The 21,702-nt window shown below is 39.3% G+C and overlaps 1 protein-coding gene across 2 annotated transcripts in view; it reads left to right on the top strand.

The window, feature by feature from the left end:
• ubr3 (ubiquitin protein ligase E3 component n-recognin 3) overlaps nt 1-21,702 on the top strand; it is a 37,395-nt gene that overhangs the window by 3,837 nt on the left and 11,856 nt on the right. The window contains exons 8-31 of one of the 2 annotated variants that reach the window (XM_086266419.1): nt 1,257-1,485; nt 2,351-2,530; nt 3,361-3,494; nt 3,608-3,694; nt 3,777-3,842; nt 3,936-4,025; nt 4,231-4,359; nt 4,529-4,581; nt 4,674-4,807; nt 6,097-6,182; nt 6,292-6,433; nt 7,615-7,711; nt 8,597-8,738; nt 9,055-9,159; nt 9,279-9,449; nt 10,052-10,084; nt 10,878-11,323; nt 12,555-12,643; nt 15,793-15,942; nt 16,353-16,486; nt 16,935-17,045; nt 17,334-17,534; nt 18,090-18,226; nt 20,893-20,978. In XM_086266419.1, coding sequence (XP_086122545.1) covers nt 1,257-1,485; nt 2,351-2,530; nt 3,361-3,494; nt 3,608-3,694; nt 3,777-3,842; nt 3,936-4,025; nt 4,231-4,359; nt 4,529-4,581; nt 4,674-4,807; nt 6,097-6,182; nt 6,292-6,433; nt 7,615-7,711; nt 8,597-8,738; nt 9,055-9,159; nt 9,279-9,449; nt 10,052-10,084; nt 10,878-11,323; nt 12,555-12,643; nt 15,793-15,942; nt 16,353-16,486; nt 16,935-17,045; nt 17,334-17,534; nt 18,090-18,226; nt 20,893-20,978 — 3,232 coding nt within the window. The remainder of the gene's footprint in view (nt 1-1,256; nt 1,486-2,350; nt 2,531-3,360; nt 3,495-3,607; nt 3,695-3,776; nt 3,843-3,935; nt 4,026-4,230; nt 4,360-4,528; nt 4,582-4,673; nt 4,808-6,096; nt 6,183-6,291; nt 6,434-7,614; nt 7,712-8,596; nt 8,739-9,054; nt 9,160-9,278; nt 9,450-10,051; nt 10,085-10,877; nt 11,324-12,554; nt 12,644-15,792; nt 15,943-16,352; nt 16,487-16,934; nt 17,046-17,333; nt 17,535-18,089; nt 18,227-20,892; nt 20,979-21,702) is intronic. The other variant, XM_086266420.1, reaches the window with a different exon arrangement.

Here is a 21,702-nt window from a genome sequence, read left to right as displayed (position 1 = left end):
TTGGGACCCGATGAATGTAAAAACAAAGAATTACCAGCTTCTTTTTTTTTTTTTACCTGATTTTTGTTTCTTAGAAAAATAAGAGCCACATATGAGGATATTCGTTTAAAATTTCGATAGAACAGTAGCAGTATAATGTCCTTGTAAGTGGATATCAGGCTCTCAGAAAAATTAAGTATTTTGGTCTACAAGGGCCTGAAATGTGATGTCCACATATGTGGTTAAAGGATTCCTTCCTATGACATGGTGCAGACCAGGAGCAGTTATACAGCTCACAGGCTAAAAGTGGTCCACAAAGGCCTCCAAAGGCTGTCATTTCATTTGGCTTCGTTCTGCACCAGAAAGCTGTTTGCATGTCATTGAGAACAAATTAGAGATGGGAATTATCGTCATCATCTTCTTGCTGACGAACGCATTAACCACAACCTGCTGCATGACACCAAAGTGGTATTGTTAAGCCAAGGACCTGCACCCACACGTTTACAACAGTGGTGTTTCTTTATGAGTTTACAGCAACTGAATGTGGAACAACTGACGCATTGTTGAAATCGCACAAGACATTTCAGACTTTTTTTTTTTTTTTTTTTTTTTTAAATAGATGGTTTATTAAATTCTTATTTCAACTTTGTTTTATTAATTTCAACAATGACATACAAAGTTAGCAACAGCTAAGTCCATCTTGATTTCAGAACAGTGGTATGTCCATTATACCCTCCAACCCCCCAACCCAAATTCTCCCCCTACCAGGTCTACAATAGACAAAACACTGCAGAAAACCAGTTTATTAAATTCTTATTGCATCTCAGTATTTTTGTCCTTGCAAAACTACTCTAGTAAATGATTTACAGGAAAAAAATCCTTTTTGAGCTTAGACCTTGGTGCAACTTCCTCCCCTCCTTCCTCCTCCGTTAAAGCCAGCTTTCTTCTGATTGGTTGCCCTTCGTAAACAGAAGGTTTGAACACCAGAGAAGTGTGGTCACAGCCTGAAATAACCGTATTATGGATATCTGGTCCCAGTTACACCATACACAGCCTGAAATTGGAATGTTTCAGTTGTTTAAAGCTTGAGCTGGGATTACATGCACATATTTGAAATTATGTTTCCTGTGTTTAATATAAGAATCTTACCTTCTGTGCTTTGGGATTCATGCATTGCCTTTTCAATATCAAACTGGGCTTAAAAAAGCTCAGTATGTATGAGTTTTTGAAGGCAAGCCTTAATCGTGTTATGGGCTTCTTGTCTTTCTCTCTGGCAGATCACCTTTACAAAAACATTTGTCCAACATTACGCTTTCATCATGAAAACGCTGATGAAAAGCCACGAGTCGGATACGATGTCCAACCGCATCGTTCACATTAGTGTGCAGCTGTTCAGCAACGAGGAGCTGGCTCGACATGTCACAGAGGAGTGTCAGCTGCTGGACATCATGGTCACAGTCCTCCTCTACATGATGGAGAGTTGCCTTATTAAAAGTGAGCTTCAGGGTAAGTCGGCCAGTTTTCTCACTATTTTGATAAATGCTCACTCGGGTTGTATTATTAAACATGAGAAGGTTTTTTTTGTTTTCTTTTTTTAAATGGTATTTTCCAGGTTATTCATTGTTGATATTTTTGTCTTGAACTTATTAATAAAACTGAAATTTGGATTTAAATGGTTTTATATGCACCTGGTCAAAAGATCCATCATGACACAAATAATGGATGGCATTAGCTGCCTTTTTTATGTCTAATTGTGCAAATCTGTTACATGAAGCCACTGAGTTTTCTAAAGCAATAATTAAATATAAATGCTTCCTAAAGAACAAAGAACAGCTGCTAATTTTGCCCTATGTTTTTAATCATTCTTGGTGCTTGTATAGCCTGCACAGATGTTTCATTTCATTGCTGGCTCCAAGTAAAATGAGCTTGAATCTTTACCTGTTGGGTGAGTGGATGACGTGGGCACCCAAGTTTGTGGGTGCGATGACGTGAGAACATGGCGAGTTTAAAATTAATACCATAGTTGTTAGACAAGTTTGAATCTCAGTGACCTAGACCTCAAGGTTAAGGTCGGAGGTCAAGTTTTCTGAAAATTTTGCAAATGCGGTAACTTGAGAAGGAAGTCACCTAGGAGTTTGAAATTGATACCATAGGTATCTACTAGGAGGCTGAGCAGTAGCACTGGCATAGACTCCTTTTTTAATGCTGCACTCATCATTGTTGGCAGTGTTATAATAACAGCCAGGTGTTGATTTAAATAACACATTGACCCATGTCTATGTATTTCTTTATGTTTATTTTCTTGTAGATTCCTAAATACGATTTGATTCCAATTGTCAGTGTTTCCTGTCTCGCTGTCTTTCTTTTTTAGATGAAGAGAACAATCGGCATGTTGTGGTGAACTGCAGTGAAGCACTATTGAAGAACAACACCTACTGGCCCCTAGTTAGTGATTTCATTAACATCCTCTCACACCAAAGTGTAGCGAAAAAGTTCCTGGAAGACCACGCATTGTTGATGCTGTGGATGAGCTTTGTGTCGTTTTTCCAAGGTAAGTCCTATTACTTTCTTACACTTACTTACACTTTAAGATCACTGGATTAGATTGAGGCTTGTATTAATTAATTCTTGATTTAAAGAAAAAAGCTTCAAATTTTCCCCTAGCCTCCTTTGTTAAATTAATGCTATGTTATCCCAATGAAATGTACTCAAACAAATGTACTTACACCACAAAAGTGATTTTGTTATTATAGTCAGTGTGAGGCTAGTGAGTATTTTCATCTGTGACTCAGAAAGTTAATTTCAGACAATGCTTGTATCCCATCTATTGTTGGTATGGTGGGTTCAGAGATATCAAACCACATGGATATCAGTGTAATAGATCTAGTTTTTGTTATTCAGTCACAGTCAAGTCAAACACAACGCTTGATTTAAAAGCGTGTTCCTGCAGATTTATTTAAACTTCTGGGCTTATTCAGAAGGAGATTTGTTGCCCTCCTTTTAAATAGTTCAACCAAAAAGCAGAGTTGTGGTGCGATAGATTCTTTATCACTGGATTTGAATTGTGGTTGGTGCTGCTGGCTTTTTACTGCACTCTACCACAATCCTAAAAATAACGCTCACCCTTGTATAGTGGGCCTGAGTATCCTCTTGCTGACGCTATGAGGACAGTGTCACTATTACCCTGTATCCATGCGAGCCACAAACTGACACATTCAATAGAGAGTTTTGTAATTCACATACTTGTTGACATTTTATTAGGTTACATATAAATATGAGGGGAAATGTTGAATTTTAAAAACGCAGACTTGTATTTTAAACTTTTTATGTGCATTGAGAAGTTGTGCATAACAGGTTATAACCATTCTGCTGCTGTCATAGGTATGAATCTGAATAAGCGGGAGTTGAATGAACATGTGGAATTTGAGTCTCAGACGTACTATGCAGCATTCGCAGCAGAGCTTGAGGCCTGTGCACAACCAATGTGGGGTCTCTTAACACACTGCAAAGTCAAAGTAAGTCTCACTCACAGGATTAATGGAACATGCGTTATAAGCACCCCAAGCTGCAATCACTTACTACATAATACTATATCAAATTTTTTACATCTGATTTTATGTGTTACCAGGAAACACAAGAATACACTAAAACTGTGGTTCGATACTGTCTGGAGACCTTGCAGATCTGGTTTGATGCCATTGGCTTCATTGATGAGGTATATTAATGGCAAACTGCCGTATGTACAAGTAATATTTTCCCTCCCCTGTTTCACATAAATGTCTGTATATCTGTCATAGCCTGCTCCGAATCAAGTGACATTTCACCTGCCACTCCACCGCTACTACGCCATGTTCCTCAGTAAGGTATGCCACCTCATCTTTTAGTGCACAGTCTATTCTCTTTGGTGTCTGTGTTTATGTGTTTTTAAAGTTGATTGTTTGGTTCAAAATCCCCAGGCTGTAAAATGCCAAGGACTGGATCTGGACAGCCTCCTTCCTGACCAAGAGATGTTGATGAAGATCATGGTGCATCCACTCCAGATCCAGGTATAACAGTGGAAGACAATAGATTTGGTTTTACCTGCATGTCTAATGCACATCTGTGTCCATGCACTTATTGTAACAAGTAAAAGTATTTGCAGACTACGTGGCTTCAGGTTAGGAGAAGGTTAAGTGATTCCAGCCTACCACGTCTAACACTGGTCTGCAGAGACTCCTCACTCAATTAACACTTTGTTCTATGTGACTGTAGGCGTGCCTGTCAGAAATCCACAGCAACATGTGGGTGAGGAATGGACTGCAGATTAAGGGACAGGCTATGACTTACGTGCAGTCACACTTCTGCAACTCCATGATTGATCCTGACATCTATCTGCTGCAGGTGAGGACTCCTGCTTCACAGACAATACTTGCTGAGTGTCACTCGTGTGTGTGTGTGTGTGTGTGTGTGTGTGTGTGTGTGTGTGTGTGTGTGTGTGTGTGTATATATGTATTTCTTTTATAATTTCAATTTAGTTTTTAAGTCTGCTTTCTCTCTTTTATTATTGAAGGTTTGTGCATCAAGACTAGACCCTGACTACTTTATCTCAAGTGTTTTTGAGAGGTAAGCTATATTTCTGATAATATTATGCTACATAAAACATTTAACATTTGCAGATGGGTAACATCTGGTTTATAAACTGTCCTCTGATGCAGGTTTAAAGTAGTCGACCTGTTGACCATGGCGTCTCAGCATCAGAATGCCGTGTTGGACTCTGAGCAAGAGAGACCAATGCTAGAAGGAGCACTTACCTTTCTGGTCATACTAACAAGCCTTCGCATTCATTTGGGTGAGTGGTACAGCAGAGGGCTGTGCAGCATCTTTATCAGAGTAGCAAACTACCTTACGGTATATAGAGTTACCCTAGAGCTAATAAATCATTTGCTGAGGCTCTGCGAGGTGTTGATAGCTGGTAGGTCGTGTCGCTGTTGGCACGAGTTCATGTAACCATTGTTTCTCTTTGCTGGTGCAGTTTTCCTGTATTTGGCACTCATCCCAGGAGTGTTTTTCTTTGCTGTATTACAATAAGAAGTGACTTTTTCACGTAAAACTCTCCAATGAAGTCCTTTACTTGGCTGAAAATGTCATTTGAACTATTTCTAGTATTTGTTCATGGAGATAACCAAGGACTTTGTAAATTATACTCTGACGCAAAAGGCCTACATTGACACTCCTCTCTTTGCATATATTGAAATATAACTGTGATACAATTTCTCCCTAGGGAGATAGTGCTTTCAGATGTTCTGCTGACTTATTCATCCATATTACAGAACACTGCATTATGTTAAAGAGATAGTGGTCACAGTCTGTTTTTTTTAAAAAAAACTCCTCAGTTCATAATTATCTTGCCAAACCTCAAAACTGAGCTCTTACTGGTGTTTAAAGTGGCAATCTTGAAGTTTTTTCATAGATCATTTTGAATTTATTGAAAGAATAGACCTGTAAGTTGTTCCTAATTATTCATTTATTTAAGACATAAAATTAAATGTCTGTTTCATTACGGTCTCAGAAAGATGTAACCAACTGGTGATTGAGCCTGTGCTTCAGTGATACACTTGTACTTTTATAAACTTTGTAAGCTCCCAGGAAAAAAAAATACCAGTATAGTGGCTTTAGGTTAAAAAAGTATTTAGCTCCTGAAACACAAATTGTGAGCATATCTTCTCCAGTGGCATGAAATGTAACATGTTTGTCAGTGAGATTACGATTTACTGCTGCACTCAATCAGAAAAGCATCTACAAATCGTGACAGTGGTCAGTGGCTCTGGGTTTCAGCCGGTCAGTTACCATAGCGAGGTAACCGACTCGCTGTGGTTTGCTGACTCATGATGTGGGCAGCAAACAGCACTGCCTGATTCCTTTATTAAAACAAAAAGTTTCTTTTGTTTCCCCACTCTGTAACTCTGTGGCCTGTAACCACCTCTGGCTTGGTTATTGCCAAGACAGCCAGCACTAAAATTTTTAAGATTACATATTGTCAGCCATTTCTCCTATTTTGTCAAGTTTCTGTACTGGTGAAAGTCAGATCCCCTCACTGTCAGTTTGCCTTCACACTCTTCTTCTCATTTTCACCGACAGGGATGACCGATGATGAGATCCTTCGGGCTGAAATGGTCTCTCAGTTGTGCATGAACGATCGTACGCACAGCGCACTCTTAGACCTTGTATCCTTCAGTCATTAACAAATACTTTCTGAAGAGAAACTGTATTCAGTTATCCACAGTATATATGTATTTATATATGTTTTATTTTTCCTTAAGAGATTTTTCGTAGATTCCTGAAAATCCCAACCCAAAGAGTGGCATTGTACCCGGTAGCTGTAGTTTTGAGGATATGCTCTCTGCTGTAGCCGACTTCAAAGCACCTGTGTTTGAGCCTGGAGGATCCATGCAGCAGGGCATGTACACACCCAAAGGTAGGATATTCTCGTGAAGGAGAAGGCAGGATTTCCTAACAGATCTTAAAAAAAAGTAACAGATGTTTATAAAAGTGTTGTTACAGATTTTACAGAAGTGTCTGGTATGGTAAAGGCAGACGTTACACGCAGTCGTTGATACTGTTATAGAAGTAGTTTAGTTAAAATATGAAACCTAAGAATCTATTTGACGTTTTTCCACCAGCAGCTAAACAAAATTTTCATCAACAGTTGTAGTCACAGTGGGACGGAAATAAACAACATTGCAAATAACTGGTGTTTAGTTCATGGCTTGTTTGTGGGTTTTAACAATTCTGGGTTCATGTCCTCGCTGAGGGCTTTCTGCTTGGTGATAGCATCATCATCTGAGCAGCATGAAGATATGTCTGCTGCCCTCCACTGGCCAACAGTAACATTAGCTTTAAGAATGCATGTAATATTTTAATATATTTTTGGAGGCTTTTTTAGCTGTTATTTGATAGGATCGCCAAGATAACACAGGAAAGCTGGGAGAAAGACCAGGGGGAAGAGACACAGGCGTCAGGACAGAGTCAAACCTGGGTCTGTGCTTTAGACTTGCAGCTAATGGGTTGCCTGCTCAACCCAGTGAGCTAAATCAGCACCCCAAAAGACTGTAATATTTAAGAGCTTTTTAAGACTAGATCTAATGAGTTGGTCGCTGAGCTTTGAATAGAAATTATGATAAAATATTTTTTTTTTTATCATATTTTTAAATATTGTCTTATTTTTGTTTTATGGCCTAGAACTTACAGCAAATAGTTTTTCAAACCAACAGCAGTCATTTTAATCACAAAGCTGATATCTGATTTCTAGGGAGTTTACTTTGTTCTCCAGCAAGAAGCATATGAGGTAATATACACACATTATGGGTGGTGCATTCTTGTGAAATAACTAATTGTCTTATCCAGTTCACGGAAAGAATAAATGTTGTCACTTAAAAACGAACATATGTTAAATCTATTCTATTGCTTTTTAGATCGCTCCCTGTTATAGTTAAGAATGGGGCTCAATCTTTTGCACTAGATCTATGTCCTCAGGGCACCACTTGGGGGCAGACTTACACCACTTATGATGGTGACAGGTGAAAAACAGGGAAACCATGAAACAGTGTCACTTTGTACCTGAGATTGCAAAGCATTTCTCTTCCTTTTTTTCACTAGCTGAAGTGTGGGAGAAAGAGTTTGACCCCATCATGGTCGTTCTCAGAACAGTCTATCGCCGTGATGTCCAGTCCGCAATGGACAGATATGCAGCATTGTAAGTTTGATTTTCCCCACACATTTCTATTTTCTGTCACCTTCTAAACTCTGTATAAATGTTTCCTTTGCTCGGCAGTAGTTTTGTTGCTGTTTTCATGTTCAGTCATGACAAAAATCAGGTCGTCTCTCTTTCTGCTGGTGAAGGGACATGATTACAAAGGTCAGCTCTGCTAGGTGTTGAAGTGATTCCAATTAGATTGGTGTCGAGAGAGCTCAATATTTCAGGCTAAATTGTAATGCAGTTGTGGAAGTCTTTCTTTTTTTGATTGTCCTGAAGACGTCTCCAAGGATAAACATGTCAGCGGAGGTGAAGGAGATACTTTGGGGGTTAATTTTCTTTCTGGCTTCTGAAAATACTCATTAAACTAAAAGTGGCTCACTCTGTTTCTGTGTTTGAAATGGCAATTGGTTAGAGCCTTTGTAATTCATGGATGGATCACTCATCCGCCTCTTTCACGTACATGCTTTCAGTTTTCTCTTCAGTTTTTGTGTCCAGTACAGATGAAACTAGAGCATATTTCTCTCTCAGACATATTGAAGCTGCCTGTGCCACCTTCAGAGTCTGATACCAGCCTCATGTTGCTCATTCACACTGTTTGAATATGATGGATTACATGTCAGGCTCGCCCTGGCTCGTGTGATAATAATCCCATCATCACTAATAGAGTGCTGCCCCTCGGCTCTTCTGTTGTGTAGACTGAAATCTTTCGTGATTTATTCTGAACAGCATTCGGTGTCACTTTCCCAAACGCTTATTTCTCTCAACCTAACTCTGACTTCTCTCATTATTACTTGTATGTAATGAGTATAAAAATTGATTATTGCTAGTAATTGCTTTTTTGATTTGTTTTCTCGCCTCCTTTTTGATGATGATGTCCACTAGTTTGAAACAGTTTGGCATTCACACTGGCAACCCCTGGCCACCATACAAGGAAAGGACTCCTCTGCACCCATGTTACAAAGGTCTAATAAGGCTGTTGCACTGCAAGACGCTGCACATTGTGATATTCACTCTACTTTACAAGGTGAGTCTTTCACCCACTACCAGTGCCATATAAAACAGCCAAATCCATCGTCTCTCTTTGCAGTTTGTAGTATGACTTGGTTTGCAACTGGTGCTGAAAATTGGCGCATCACCAAATAATCATCTTCATAGTATCGATCAGGCAAGATGTATTTAAGAATACAAATTCATTGACAGATGGCCAGTTGAGGGCTTGGTATCAGTAATGAGAGGCTGATCTATGGATGCATAATAACTTAAAAAAAGCAAACACATTGACAGCTAAACCTTGTGTTATTTGTTCTCTGGGGTAAGCTAATGGTTTGATCATGTTCTAGATCTGGATGGATCATCAGAACATGTCTGAACACGTGCTGTGCATGGTGCTGTACCTGATTGAACTGGGTTTGGACAACCAGATTCAAGACAACAAGGAGGATGAGGTAAGATAATTTGCTTGGTTTAACTTGTAACCACTTTCCTCACTGTCTAGGCCCCTAGTGCCAACCAGTTTCTCACTGAGTCATTGTCGTCGTCGTCTTCTTCCTTTTTTTTTGTTTAGGAGCCTTGCATTGAGGAGCACTGTCACGACAGCTGGTTCCCAGGCACCAATCTCCTCTCCAATCTGCACCATGTCATCAACTTTGTCAGGGTGCGGGTTCCTGAGACCGCTCCAGAGGTAAAGAGAGAGGCACCTCCCAGCACCAGCACCGAAGCTTCTTCTTATGGCCAGGTAAAAGGAAACTCGGTGACAGGCCGTGCTTGTTTGCATTAACTTTAAATTAATTTGAGTTACATTCCTATTTCCATCCTCTGTGCTAAGCTAACTGCCAGCTTGCATCATAACTATGGAAAAGGAATGAGAAAGCAGGATTTTTTTCTAAAAACATTACTGCTTTTAAAATGTGTTTAATAAATAAATAAAATTACCCATCAGATGCTGTATTCAGAATATATCTTACCACACCACTAGGGGTGATCCTACATGGAACTAAATGCTCTGAATAAAGAGTTTGTTGTCAAGATAAAATCAAAAAAGTAGCTGAGAGTCACTTAAAGAAGGTCTCTCTCTTGTTGATGGGGTTTTGGATGGTCTGGATAGTTTTTGGCTTGTTGCCACTATATAGATTTATTCTCTAAAAACTTTGTCTTCTTAAATAGAAATCACAGCAGATTTTGACTGATTGTAGGCCTTAGTGATCTATTGGTCTGGAAGTGAGGGTGTAACTCTTCTTTTAGGTCTGTCCTGTCAAACATGTGGTTTATTTATCATCTTGCATTACTGGTTGCTTCATGCACCACTTTCATATCATGATTACTTTACTCGTTCCACAGAACTCCAGGCGTCTTTCAGGAAATTGGAGAGAGGTAGCTGTTTGTACTCATTTCTATGAAAAGACTAATGCTCGAATGAAACAATCAGCTGCATTAGCCTTTGTTTTATCTCTACTTTGAAAGACTTCTCTTGTATGTGTTTCTTTGATGCATTTCAAAGGAGTTCTGTCTTGTTGTGTTATGGTGTGTGTATGTGTGTGTAATGCTATGCTTCAGCAGTTCCCCTCCCTCTTGACTGCTGAAACTAATTACGTGTGTAATGCAGGTTTGGGGTAAACGCTTTTTAACCGCATGTCAGAATGATTGATGTTCCCTTGACTGGGCTGTATGATGTATGTTTATTTAACAGTGCAGCTCAGGTGCTTTTTTTATGTCAGGTCAGGTCAGGGCAATCCTTCAGATGGCTTGTATTTGAATTTTCGTTAGGAGTCTGGTTGTCCCAGCGCTATCAGCTGCAGTGTTCATAAAATGTCAGCTGAAATAATGAACATTTTATTTGACTTTTACGTGCACGTTCCCGTCTGAATATGGTAATGACACCGACCTACAATCCATCAAAGTCGACCAGACTATTAGTTATATTAATAATTGGAAATGGTCTAGGTGCTCCATAAAAAAATTGTGAAATTTGAAGAGCTGTGTCATGTTTCTCTTTATTGTGAGCTTCACGTGTGATATGTAATATTTATTCATGTGTGTTCTTCTAGATTCCTGTACTTTTATTGATAAATAATGGATTATGGTTCTTGATCTAATGGTGTCTCACTATATTGGCCAAATATTTCATCTTTTTGTAAAGAAATGTTTGCCTTCAATGCTTTCTTAGAACCTTCGCGAAGCTCAGGTGTTCAGTCTCGTGGCAGAACGTAGAAGGAAGTTCCAAGAGATAATCAATCGCAGCACCACTGAAGCCACGCAGGCTGTCAGGCCCAAGAGCTCCTCGACACGCTGGGTTCCGCCAGGCACGCCCCCGCAGCTGGTCACAGAGATCCTGGAGATCCGTGAAAGCATGCTGTCCCTCCTCATCAAGCTCCACCAAAAGATGTCGTCTAAGCAGAACTCTCTTTCGGCATCTTGGCTAGAGGACATCGAGTCGAACCGCCTCGCTCACGGAGACGGCATAACAGCCATTGAACGTATCCTCACCAAGGCAGCCGCGCGCAGCTGCCAAATCAAGCGTAGCATCCAGGACATTTGTGGAAAGGTGTGTCCACCAGTACCACCAAAGAAGAACAGTCCCACTGACAAGAAAGCCATGGACAAAGAAGAAAGGTAATTATAACTTCAGATTTTCATTTACACACCTCCGTGCTACATCATTAACTTTATTCTTAATTTCTGTTGAGTAGTATTTTGTTATGTTTTTATGATATTGCATTCAATAATTGATCTTTATCGAACCTTTTGAAGTCATGGTATTGTTATCATTTATAAGACATGTGAGTGTAAATAAAGAGATCTTTACTATTTAATCTAATTATCTTGACTAGAGGTCCAGATGTGCAAGATGCAGATGCGCTTTAATGTGTGCTTTAATGTAATGATTTCATATGTTCTTATTCGATATAAATCCACATAAATAGTGGCTCTATTGCTGCTGGCTTTGTACATCTTGTACTTGAATGGAAATGCACTCCATTGACTGTGTGAAAAGTTAAAATGTGCAGGATTTGCCTTTTCACCACACATTCACCCACTAGTCCTCTCCTTCCCCTACTTTAATGATGATGGAACGGCTTATAGCGATTTGATAACAGTCTGCTTCTGGGGTTGGTTGGCTTCACCCCACAGCTAAAATTAAAGTTACAGCCTCTTCTGTTCCCATGAACTAGATCAGTGTCCGTCACACAGCAATATAGGCAGTGGCAGTGAGAACTAAGAAGGCCATTCTTCAGTCTGGTTGTCGGTACCCCTTAAGCCATCAGTGAAACTATTGAGCTGTGACACTCCTGTCAGCATTTGTTTATGTCCTCTTATTAGGGACTTAATTTACAGTCAGCTCTCGCCTTTGTATGCACTGGTGAGAACTAAACCCACGAGATTAGCTTAATAATCAGCTTTTCCAAATTTTAAAACGCAGCCTTGTTGAAATCAGAAACATCCTGTGTGTGTGAAAATAGCCCCTGTTACATGCACATGCTATGGGTGATCAAGCAAGCTCTGCACAATAGGCATGCTTTTCCACAGAATACTGAGGGATCACTTATTCGAAGGGGAACGCTAATAATAAATCCTCTTAAAACGAAGAAAAAAATCACCATATTATGCAACACTTTCCATCAGAAATTGCTGTTTCTGTAAATGAGGGACAATCATTTATCACAGGACTGATTGTATCTCCCTCAAAACAATCTGATCGGGGGAATTAAAGCAAATTCTTTCAGTAGTTGATTAGATTATATGGAAATATAGACACATGGCATTTATTTGGTTATGATCTCAGTGACCTATCAAACAAACTACTTCATATCTACCAAAACATTTCTGTTTTTCTTTCTTTCAGGCGTCAAAGGGCTAGAGAGAGACAGCAGAAACTGCTTGCTGAATTTGCCTCCAGGCAGAAGAGTTTCATGGAAACAGCCATGGATGTCGGTAAGAAAAGGCTGACTGATCTTCTTTTTTGCCAGCTTGTTATGTATATTTTAGAGTTTCTGAGCTTAAAATTCTTAAATATGATATGTAGCTAAAGTCTGTTTGCAGAAAAGCAGCAGCAGTAGCGCCAGCTTCATGATCATTGCTCGCAGGCGTTTGACAGTTATGAAATGAAAACTGCAAAAAAACAATGCAAACATGTGCAATATCATATCACAGTATCACAGTCATATATTTCTCACCACATGGTGGCATAACCCAATCACAGCTGTTCCCTGCAGCTTGAAGTTTTATGAGTTAGTCTGGACAAGTAACACCAAGTTAAATGGCAGATATACAATTATATGCAAAGGGTGATGTGTTTCTGCATCGCAAAGTAGCACAATTACTTAGTCACCTAAAAACACACCACAAACTACAGTGTAAATAATACTGTACTATTAATTGGTTCTAAATTAATAATCAATACAGAATTTATGAATTAGATATTAAGGATCTAAGTTAGTCAATCTAGAATTAAAAGCAGTAAAGACAGAATAAATCCATAGATAAGCTGTAGCAAGTTTTCCACGGCGTTTGGATCAACCTTCATCTCCAAGTTCTTAAACTGTGAAAAATGTGAAGTATTGATTAGTATTTGCTGCTGTACTTTGTCAGAAGTTATTAGTAAATAAGAAAACGATTCATTGCTTTTTTTTTTTTTTAAACGTCCTTATTTTACCCTTAATGTCTTATATTTTTGTGCAGTACTGCAGGAGGGAAAGATCTTTTAAAAATCATAAAACACATATTACCACTTTCTGTTTCAAGGACATTTTGCCAGTGTAGCCCTTGAAGCGCTGTTAGCTAAAATAAACTCATCATTGCTGTATGTTTTTCACTGGGGCAAGGTGACAGTGGGCCGAGCCCGTGCGTACGGTCTCTGCAGGCCTTTCAGGAGAAATTGTGGGGTGATCCTGTGGGAGTGTGGGTGGCTGCTAGCTGTGAGGGCACATAAGATCAAAGCACTAATGGTAGACTGGACTCCCAGGGCCCCCCTCTGACACAGCATGGTTAGCAAATGAATAATGGCCGGTGTGTTCAGAAGGACTGTTCTGATGTCTTTCTAAGCACTCGCTGCCGAGCCAGAACACCAGCTGCAGTCTCAGTGCTGGATTTTCACAACATAACATGAGTATTTCCATTATGTTGGTGACAATATCGGCACAAAGAAAAATTATTATTATTATGATTATTGTTTATTCAGTCTCCGCCTTACTCTGTTAAACAGACCCGTCTGTGAAATGCTGTATCTGTACCAGAAATACTCTGGATCATTCAGAGTCAACTTACTGCTGTTTTTTTGGGAAAAAGATCTTGCAGCTGAAATTTTAAATGTTACGTTTCAATTCACCACACATCAAATTCCTGTTTCCTCTTCTGTATTGCTGGAAGCAGAAATATCAAAGATGGCATCTTTAATTAAGCCAAATGGATGCAATTCTATGTAGATGTTATTAAGATAGTTTGTTAACTAGGATCTTTTTAGTAATATGTTGCAGTAGGACGGCAGCACAGTGATGGGGCGGTTAGCACCATTGCCTCACAGCAAGATGGTCATGGGGTTTTAAGTGTCTGGTTCTCTCCATGTTATCCTGCTTCCTCTCCCAGTCCAAAGACATACCTGGCATGAAGTTAATTGGAGGATATGAGTTGGCCATAGTTTTGAATCTGATGGTTGCTTATGAGTTGGCCCGGTGATAGACTGGCGACCTATCCGAGGTGTACCCTGCCTCTTGCCCTATGCCAGCTGGGGTAGACTCCTGCCCCCCCTTCCGCAACCCTAAATTGGATAAGGAGAGGAAATGGATGGATGTTGCAGTGGTTTAGCTGTCATGGTTTTTGATTTGGGGTCTTTTTTATAGTTTGAGTCTAACCTTTTCTAAGAACTAGGCGCCAACCTTAACATGCAATATTTTTAGGAGGGTGCCACAAATGCATGCTGTTGCTGGTGTGCTTGTTGTCTTGCTTTTTGTGTGTGTCTGTGTGTACACATGCACGTACGTTTATGGCTCTATGTACTCAGATGGCCTGAGGGTACAACTGTAGCACTGACATCTAATGCAAACAACTTTCATTTCCTCAGGAACACGGTGACCTCTCCTGCGAACATGTTTTCCCAAAAAGCAATAAATCAATTTGTAACACAGCTCGACATTTCCGCGATGTTTATTGCTCAAATTGAACACAGTTTTTAACATTTAAAATGAATTTCACATCAGTAAGTAATTTCTAGCACTGTGCCAGACTGACATGTGAGGAGTAGTAGAAAACAAATCCCATTTTAGTTCCCAGTATTTTTAAAACCCCACTGTGTATGCAGGAAGGGCACTGGGGGACATGCTTTTATTGAAATCAGTACAGATGTTTCCATTACAAGTAACATCAGAATGAGAGTGATATCATGCGTTTATGTGTTTGAGTTCATTATCCTGCTGTAGTGTGAATCCTTTTCCACAGAGATGAAAACCAGAAGGTATGTCAGGCCTCTTAAAAAATCAAGAGGTACTTCTCCTCTGGAGGGTGTAGTCAAATTGTCCAGGCCACTCCAAGCATTTGGCCTTGTTTTCCCTTACAAAATGAGGTTTAGAGACACTACTAGATAGTGGTACTACTTTATCTTGTGAAGTTTGCTCTGATAGATCACGCTTTGGATCTGTGGAAGGGATACAACCAACTGACCCTTGACAAAGGCACTGACATGGTCAAACATGTCTTCTTTTTTTAAATTATTTAAAACCAGCATACTTTTTTTCGTTTTTATTTTTTTACTGTGATAGTTTATTTGGATAGGAATAAAGTTTTTACACTTCAGCCATAAAAGGCTGATGGAGTATTGTCGTCGCTCCGATGGACAAGTGGACGGCGTGGACACCTAAGTTTGTGTATGTGATAGCTCGAGAAGGAGGCAACATAGTTCAAATCTCAGTGAGCAGGCCTCAAGGTCAGAGTAAGTTTTCTGAAACTCTTGTGAATATGGTTGAGAACAAGATGACATAGGATTTTGCAATTTGTGTATTTATATTTTTTTTTTAATCAATATACTTTTTTCAACACTGTTACATAAAATTTTGCATGAAATGTTTGTCTTTTTGTCTTTATTGTGGCAGAATCCCCTGACACTGAAGCAGCCATGGACTTAGGAGCATCTGAAGTGATGGAGTCCGAGATCCTTTATGACTGCGTCATCTGTGGCCAGAGTGGACCTTCCACTGAGGACCGACCCACTGGCCTAGTAGTTCTCCTCCAAGCCTCTTCAGGTAATTCATTTGCCAGCAATTTCATCTTCCAACATGAAGCTTCTGACCTTGAAACAAAATTTGCTGTCAGTGACCATCAGTGGATCACCTATATCATTACTGTCTTCAGTGACTGGACACCATCAAACTTTAAGTTGAAAAAAAAATCTGTATTTCTGCTTAATTTTAATATATTTTTAGAAATCTAAGTCTTAAGTGTAAAAGTCTAAATAATAATTTATTGGTTTGAAAAATAATTGACAAATTATTGTGAATAATCCTAGTTAGCAGCCTGGATAATGTCTGCCCACTGCCACAGAGTGCAACTTTTCTCACTGGAACATCTCATCCCACATGCCATGTCTTATTCATAAAATGTTCATCATATTAACTTAAAATCATTGGGGCTGACGGTTGTTTCTGTGTTGCAGTGCTCGGGCACCGCTGCAAAAGCACGGAGCCTAAAAATCTGCCGACGAGCGACGAGGAACACGTTTACCCAGCAGACACGTGCGGCGCGGCTAATGATGTCAGGCTCACACTCATGCAACAGTTCTTCAAAGATGTACGTGATTCACAGAAAATACTGATGCCTATACACAAAAGATTAAAAAAGTCACAGATCACTATTGTGGATATGGATTTATCTTGAATCTTAAAATAGCCTCTTACTGAGATCTATTTTAAATGTATGTCACTAAAGTGAGAATCTACACCTGTTCTTAGGTGTTGAAGCTGTAAGCTTAAATTAGTCTAAAATGTTATTTATAGGCCTCTGTGACATTATGTGTGTTATTCTCTAAACAGTGATCACTCTGAGTATTGAATATAATAAATCCAAAGATGACCATTTGCTTCATAAGTAACACGAACTTATTTACATTTGTTTTATTCAGTTTGTTAAACTTCTCAGCACCTTAAAATAAAATACATTTTCCTGAAAGACAGGAGCCTGAAGATGTATTTGCATACTCTAATGGATGTTTTTTTTTTTTCTCTTATGATTTCTGCAGAGTTCCTGTCTGCAGTCAGTGTCAATAGGTTGGGATGGTGGCGTCTATGTCCAGACCTGTGGACACACTTTGCATATAGATTGCCATAAGTCCTACATGGAGTCTCTGAGGGTGAGGATAAGCCTGACCTCATGGAATAATTGTTTGCTTTATTGCTTTATTGGTCAACTATGTCAGTTGGTTAATCATTCAGACCATTACTCATGTTTAAATATCAAGAGTCTCTGTTTCCTATTTGTCAGATTTTTTTTTTTTTTTAATGTTTAATTGGAAATTAAAATTATATGATGATGTTTGGAGCTAGAGCCTTATATGTTTAGACCTTTCAGCTGAAAATGCTCTTAACTATTGAGTTTAGATTGATGATTTTTTTGTTTTGTTTTTTTTCTCCACTCCCAGAATGACCAGGTCCTCCAGGGTTTCTCTGTTGACAAGGGCGAGTTTACATGCCCGCTGTGTCGACAGTTTGCCAATAGTGTCCTCCCCTGTCGCCCTGGGAGGGGCGCTGAAGCCGGTACCTGGCACACACCCACAAACAAGAAGACGTCTGTGCTCGTAAAAGAGGTGGAAGAACTTCAGGAGAAACCTGGCCTGTTCCCAGTAAGTTTGATGATTAACCCAGACAGCATGTCTTTAAATCTGTACTCTGCATTTAGCTAGTGGCCACATTGGCAGTGATATTAATGACTGAAAACAGTACTTTAGTTTGTAGCGTTGATGGAGATTGAAACAGGGCGGTTCTTTTTCATAGAGACTGTTCTCTCCTTTTCTTTTTTTTTTTTTGCTTAAGCTAGATTGATGCCAACTCTAAAAATTTCTCAAATGCCAGTGTTTTATTGTCTTTTTCAACTTTTTGTTTGCACGTGACCTGTGCACCAGACATTTTCAGCTTTCAGATTACCACAAATAGACTTGAAATATCTGCCCAATTTGTTATTACCAAAAAAATAAATAATTAAATGCAAGCAAAAGGACATTTTCTTTGAATCTTTGCAATGCATGTGTCCCATTTATCCTGTAGTTTCACTAGTCCAGCCCACTTGAGATCAAAGTGGGCTGTATGTGGCCCATGATGCAAAATGAGTTTGTAACCACTGCCTTAGGTTAATCGGTACTTTGACTTAATTTATTGTTGTTTTTGGTCTTAATCTCCAGACGGAGTCTAATTTGAGTAAAGAGATGGAGTTAGTAATCAAAGACATCAAGAACACCACCCAGAAGAAGTACATGGACTATGGCAGGAACCCTGGCTCCCCTGACAATGATTTCCTCTTCATGTATTCAGTGGCAAGGTAAGAACCAAGTTATAGTGGGATTTAAAATTTAACACTACTTATTTTCCAGGATTTTAACATTAATAACTCCTATGTGACTGTGCATTGGAAAAACCTCCATTTTTGGAAACGTTCCGAGCAAAAATACAGGGAAAGGTCAAATGTGATTAATAAATTCAGAAATTAGGGGAAATAGGGGCTTGGAGCTGTGGAAGGGATAAGATGATAATCTGTTAAACTAGTTGCTTTCTTGTGGAAAATGATACAGCCCACTTTCATTCAGATCAGAAGCATTAGCTTAACTTCTGTTGTTTGTGAACTAGTAGTCTCTTTAACCTGCTTTCCAGTCTTAAAGGATGCTGCATGAGAGTATTCAGTTTACAAGTGACTGTGATTGTGTCTTGTTACGTTTTTGTTCTGTGTGACATTAATAAACAGAATTCTTCTGAACCATTTTGTCTACATCAAACAGACCTTTTACCTTATGGCAGATTGAACTTGAGTATAAGGAGCTTTGTGAGAACTCAGTCCTTCAATCGCTGAGCAGTTTTTCCCTGTATAGAGGAATACTTGGCACCCTGAATACATTTTTTTTTTTTAAAGGTATATTTGGTGTCCTTCTAGCCTTTATGGATTCTTTTTGATTCACTGCATTCCTTCATGGAGCTCCTCTTTCTCCACAAACTCACACAGTTTTACACACTTGAACACACCGCTGACTGTTGGCTGCAGCGCTTTAGATACCTTTCTGCTCTTTCTTTTGTCGGTTAATGTCAGATCTTCAACTTGAATAGCAATGATCCTTCATGCAAACAGACAGTAGAATCCTCTCTTTAGTGTGAACAAAGTCTTCTCTAGTTTTTTACTCCTGAAAGGCTTCTGAATAACTGATACTGAAATTCAGTACTGGAGTTTATAAGTTGTACAGCAAAAATTCTGGACCGAAATGCATAGTTTCTTGAGTTGTTTCTCTTTGTGCTTCTCATTGTTGGTCTTAAAAGTGTTTTCCAAACCAGTATAAGCAGCTTTGTCACGATAGTCTGCAATAAAATAATACTCACTCTTACTCCCTTCCTACTGATTATGTCTGATTGAGGATACAGTGATTACACACTCTGAATGCATCTTTCAGGTGTTTCTTCTCACCAAGTTATGGCAAGCTCGCCAAATCACATCTCTTTTCTGCTTGTCTTGGGATTAACTAGCAGTGTGCAGTATTAATTGCATCAATCGTTAGCCACAAAATATACTGGAATGGCTGAAAAGTCAAAATTACACAGTCCTTTCTCTGGGTTTTTTGTATGTTCTCAGCAGACTGGTCACAGGTAAGAGAAATGACTGCCCTCCAGTTCACCTTGGGGTCTCTGACTCCACCCCACTCCCATTCCAAAAACTTTGCCCTTTTTGAAGCGTAACCACCGAGGCCTTTTGCCCACCCAATGCTGTGGTTCCCTCAGCCCTCCGCCCTGAACGGAATGATCCCTTGAGTGTGTCTGGGTGCCTGTTGGCTCTCTGAAGTTCAATGAACAGCGCAAATTGCCTGAGGAGTGGAAAATTCCTCTGTCACAGGGGTGCTCTTATCAGCAAAAGCCAGATGGAGCTTCACCGTGGCTGCATTATCTAAGTGAAATTGCTTTTTCTCCCAGGAAACCCGAGGATTTGCCCCCCCTCCTCATTGGCCCACAGGAAGAAATGGCCAGTGATAGGCTAAAAACAGGCCCAGATCAGTCTTATTTTAGCGATGCCTATCTGTTTTTACCATCAATGTACTTTTTACCTATTTTTTTCAGTGTTCTAGTTCTCTGTGTGAAATAGCATGAATTAAAATTCAGAAGGAAAAATGTGTCGATATGCATGAGAAATCCGTATTGGGGATTATGCACGAACTGTATTCGGAAAGGCTTTTATGCTAATGGTTTAGCTTGTGCAAAATCAGTCTTGGAAAGCTGTCGCTTATTTGATATGGAATTGCTGCTGCAAAACAGGCGCATTAAATAGCAAATGGCGTGACTAGGCAGCATCCTTCATCTTCCTAATCAAATTGGTAAAAGAGCCAGGCCATGTAACCAAAAGCTGAATATGTTGATCCTCAGCCATTTATGCCAATACACACACACACCTTCCCTCACAGACAACCGTGCTCTCTGCTGTTGTCCTGTAAGGAAGTTGGCTTTTTTTTTTTTTCTTCTTAAGTGGCAAATGTCTCAGTTTATACAATTGGGCAGTATTAACACCTATTAATAAACATGCATTTTACGTGAAATAAGTTTGCTAGGTCAAAAGTAAAATATTCTTAAATGGATGATCCATGTAAGTTATGATGCTGTTGATGCTGCTGCTCGAAGAACAGAGCCAGCTGTGTAGACGAGCCTGGAAACCTCTTCTATCGTATTGATGAAAACTTGTAAATGGTGCTTTTTATAATGTTTAATTGAGTCTTAACACTGAAGAAATCTGCTTTAGCTCTGGTATATGTATGCAGTATAGTACCTTTGTGTCTGCTGCCAACTTGGTTCAGTCTCTGTTTAAAAGGAGATTTTGAATCTTAGACTTTCACCTGAATATGTGCAAGGGAGATGTATATGTATTTTTGTGCATGTCTAGTGTGTTTCACGTGTGTACCAGCTGAATTGTCTAATATGTGTACCTCCTGTCTGCTAATGCTCATGTCTCTGTCACCTCAGGACAAACCTGGAGTTGGAACTTGTGCATCGAGGAGGAAACTTGTGTTCTGGAGGAGCCAGTGCAGCTGCCAAACGCTCATGTCTCAGTGAGTAGCTTCTCTCTCACTTGCTCTTATTTTTATATTTTTATTAATTTTCGACTCGTTGTATTGGATCCTATATTCCATACCATGTGTGACACTTGTGGCTTGATACTACTGCCTCTTTTAAATGTTAAAAGAATTACAATTTAACGAAATTCAAATGAACAATTCAAAAAAAATAATCTTGATTTATTTTAATATTAACAATCTGTGTCTCCTGTCAAACATACAGCAAGACGTGTGTTTATAACAAAATGTTTTCTCAGAAAAAAAGGGCCACAACATCAAAAAAGTTCAAAAACAAATCAATTAAAAGGATAGAATGAAGCCAAAATGACATGGGTCACAACAAACAAGTATTTCTGTTAGATCTGAGGCTCCAAAAATGTTCAAAAATGGTCCCCAGGCTGGTTGAATCTCCTCGAAAGCATGACATGAAAGTTAAAACCACAGTCTAACCAAAAGTTCTCAGGTAAGGGGATTTTTTTATTACACACACTGGATAGCAAAAACCCCCTATCACTGAAAGCAGACTACTCCTGGGTGAACCAAGGCCAATACAACAAACGATAATGGCTGTATTCCAAGGAACAGTATACATAATTTTTTTTGTGTAGTTTAATGCTTCATCACGTTTTTATTATCAGATTTAGCCTATATGTCTATGTTAACAGTTCATTTTCCCCAGTAATGATCACGTATACTTTTATTTCTGAAACTGACACAG

Source organism: Aulonocara sp. 'chitande type north' Nkhata Bay, linkage group LG16 (assembly GCF_057382095.1).
Source record: "Aulonocara sp. 'chitande type north' Nkhata Bay isolate Kocher_YH1m ecotype deep benthic linkage group LG16, A_spYH_male_GT1.1, whole genome shotgun sequence".
Taxonomy (NCBI): domain Eukaryota; kingdom Metazoa; phylum Chordata; class Actinopteri; order Cichliformes; family Cichlidae; genus Aulonocara; species Aulonocara sp. 'chitande type north' Nkhata Bay.
Note: the sequence above shows the minus strand (reverse complement) of the source record. Positions and strands in the feature narration are given on the sequence as shown.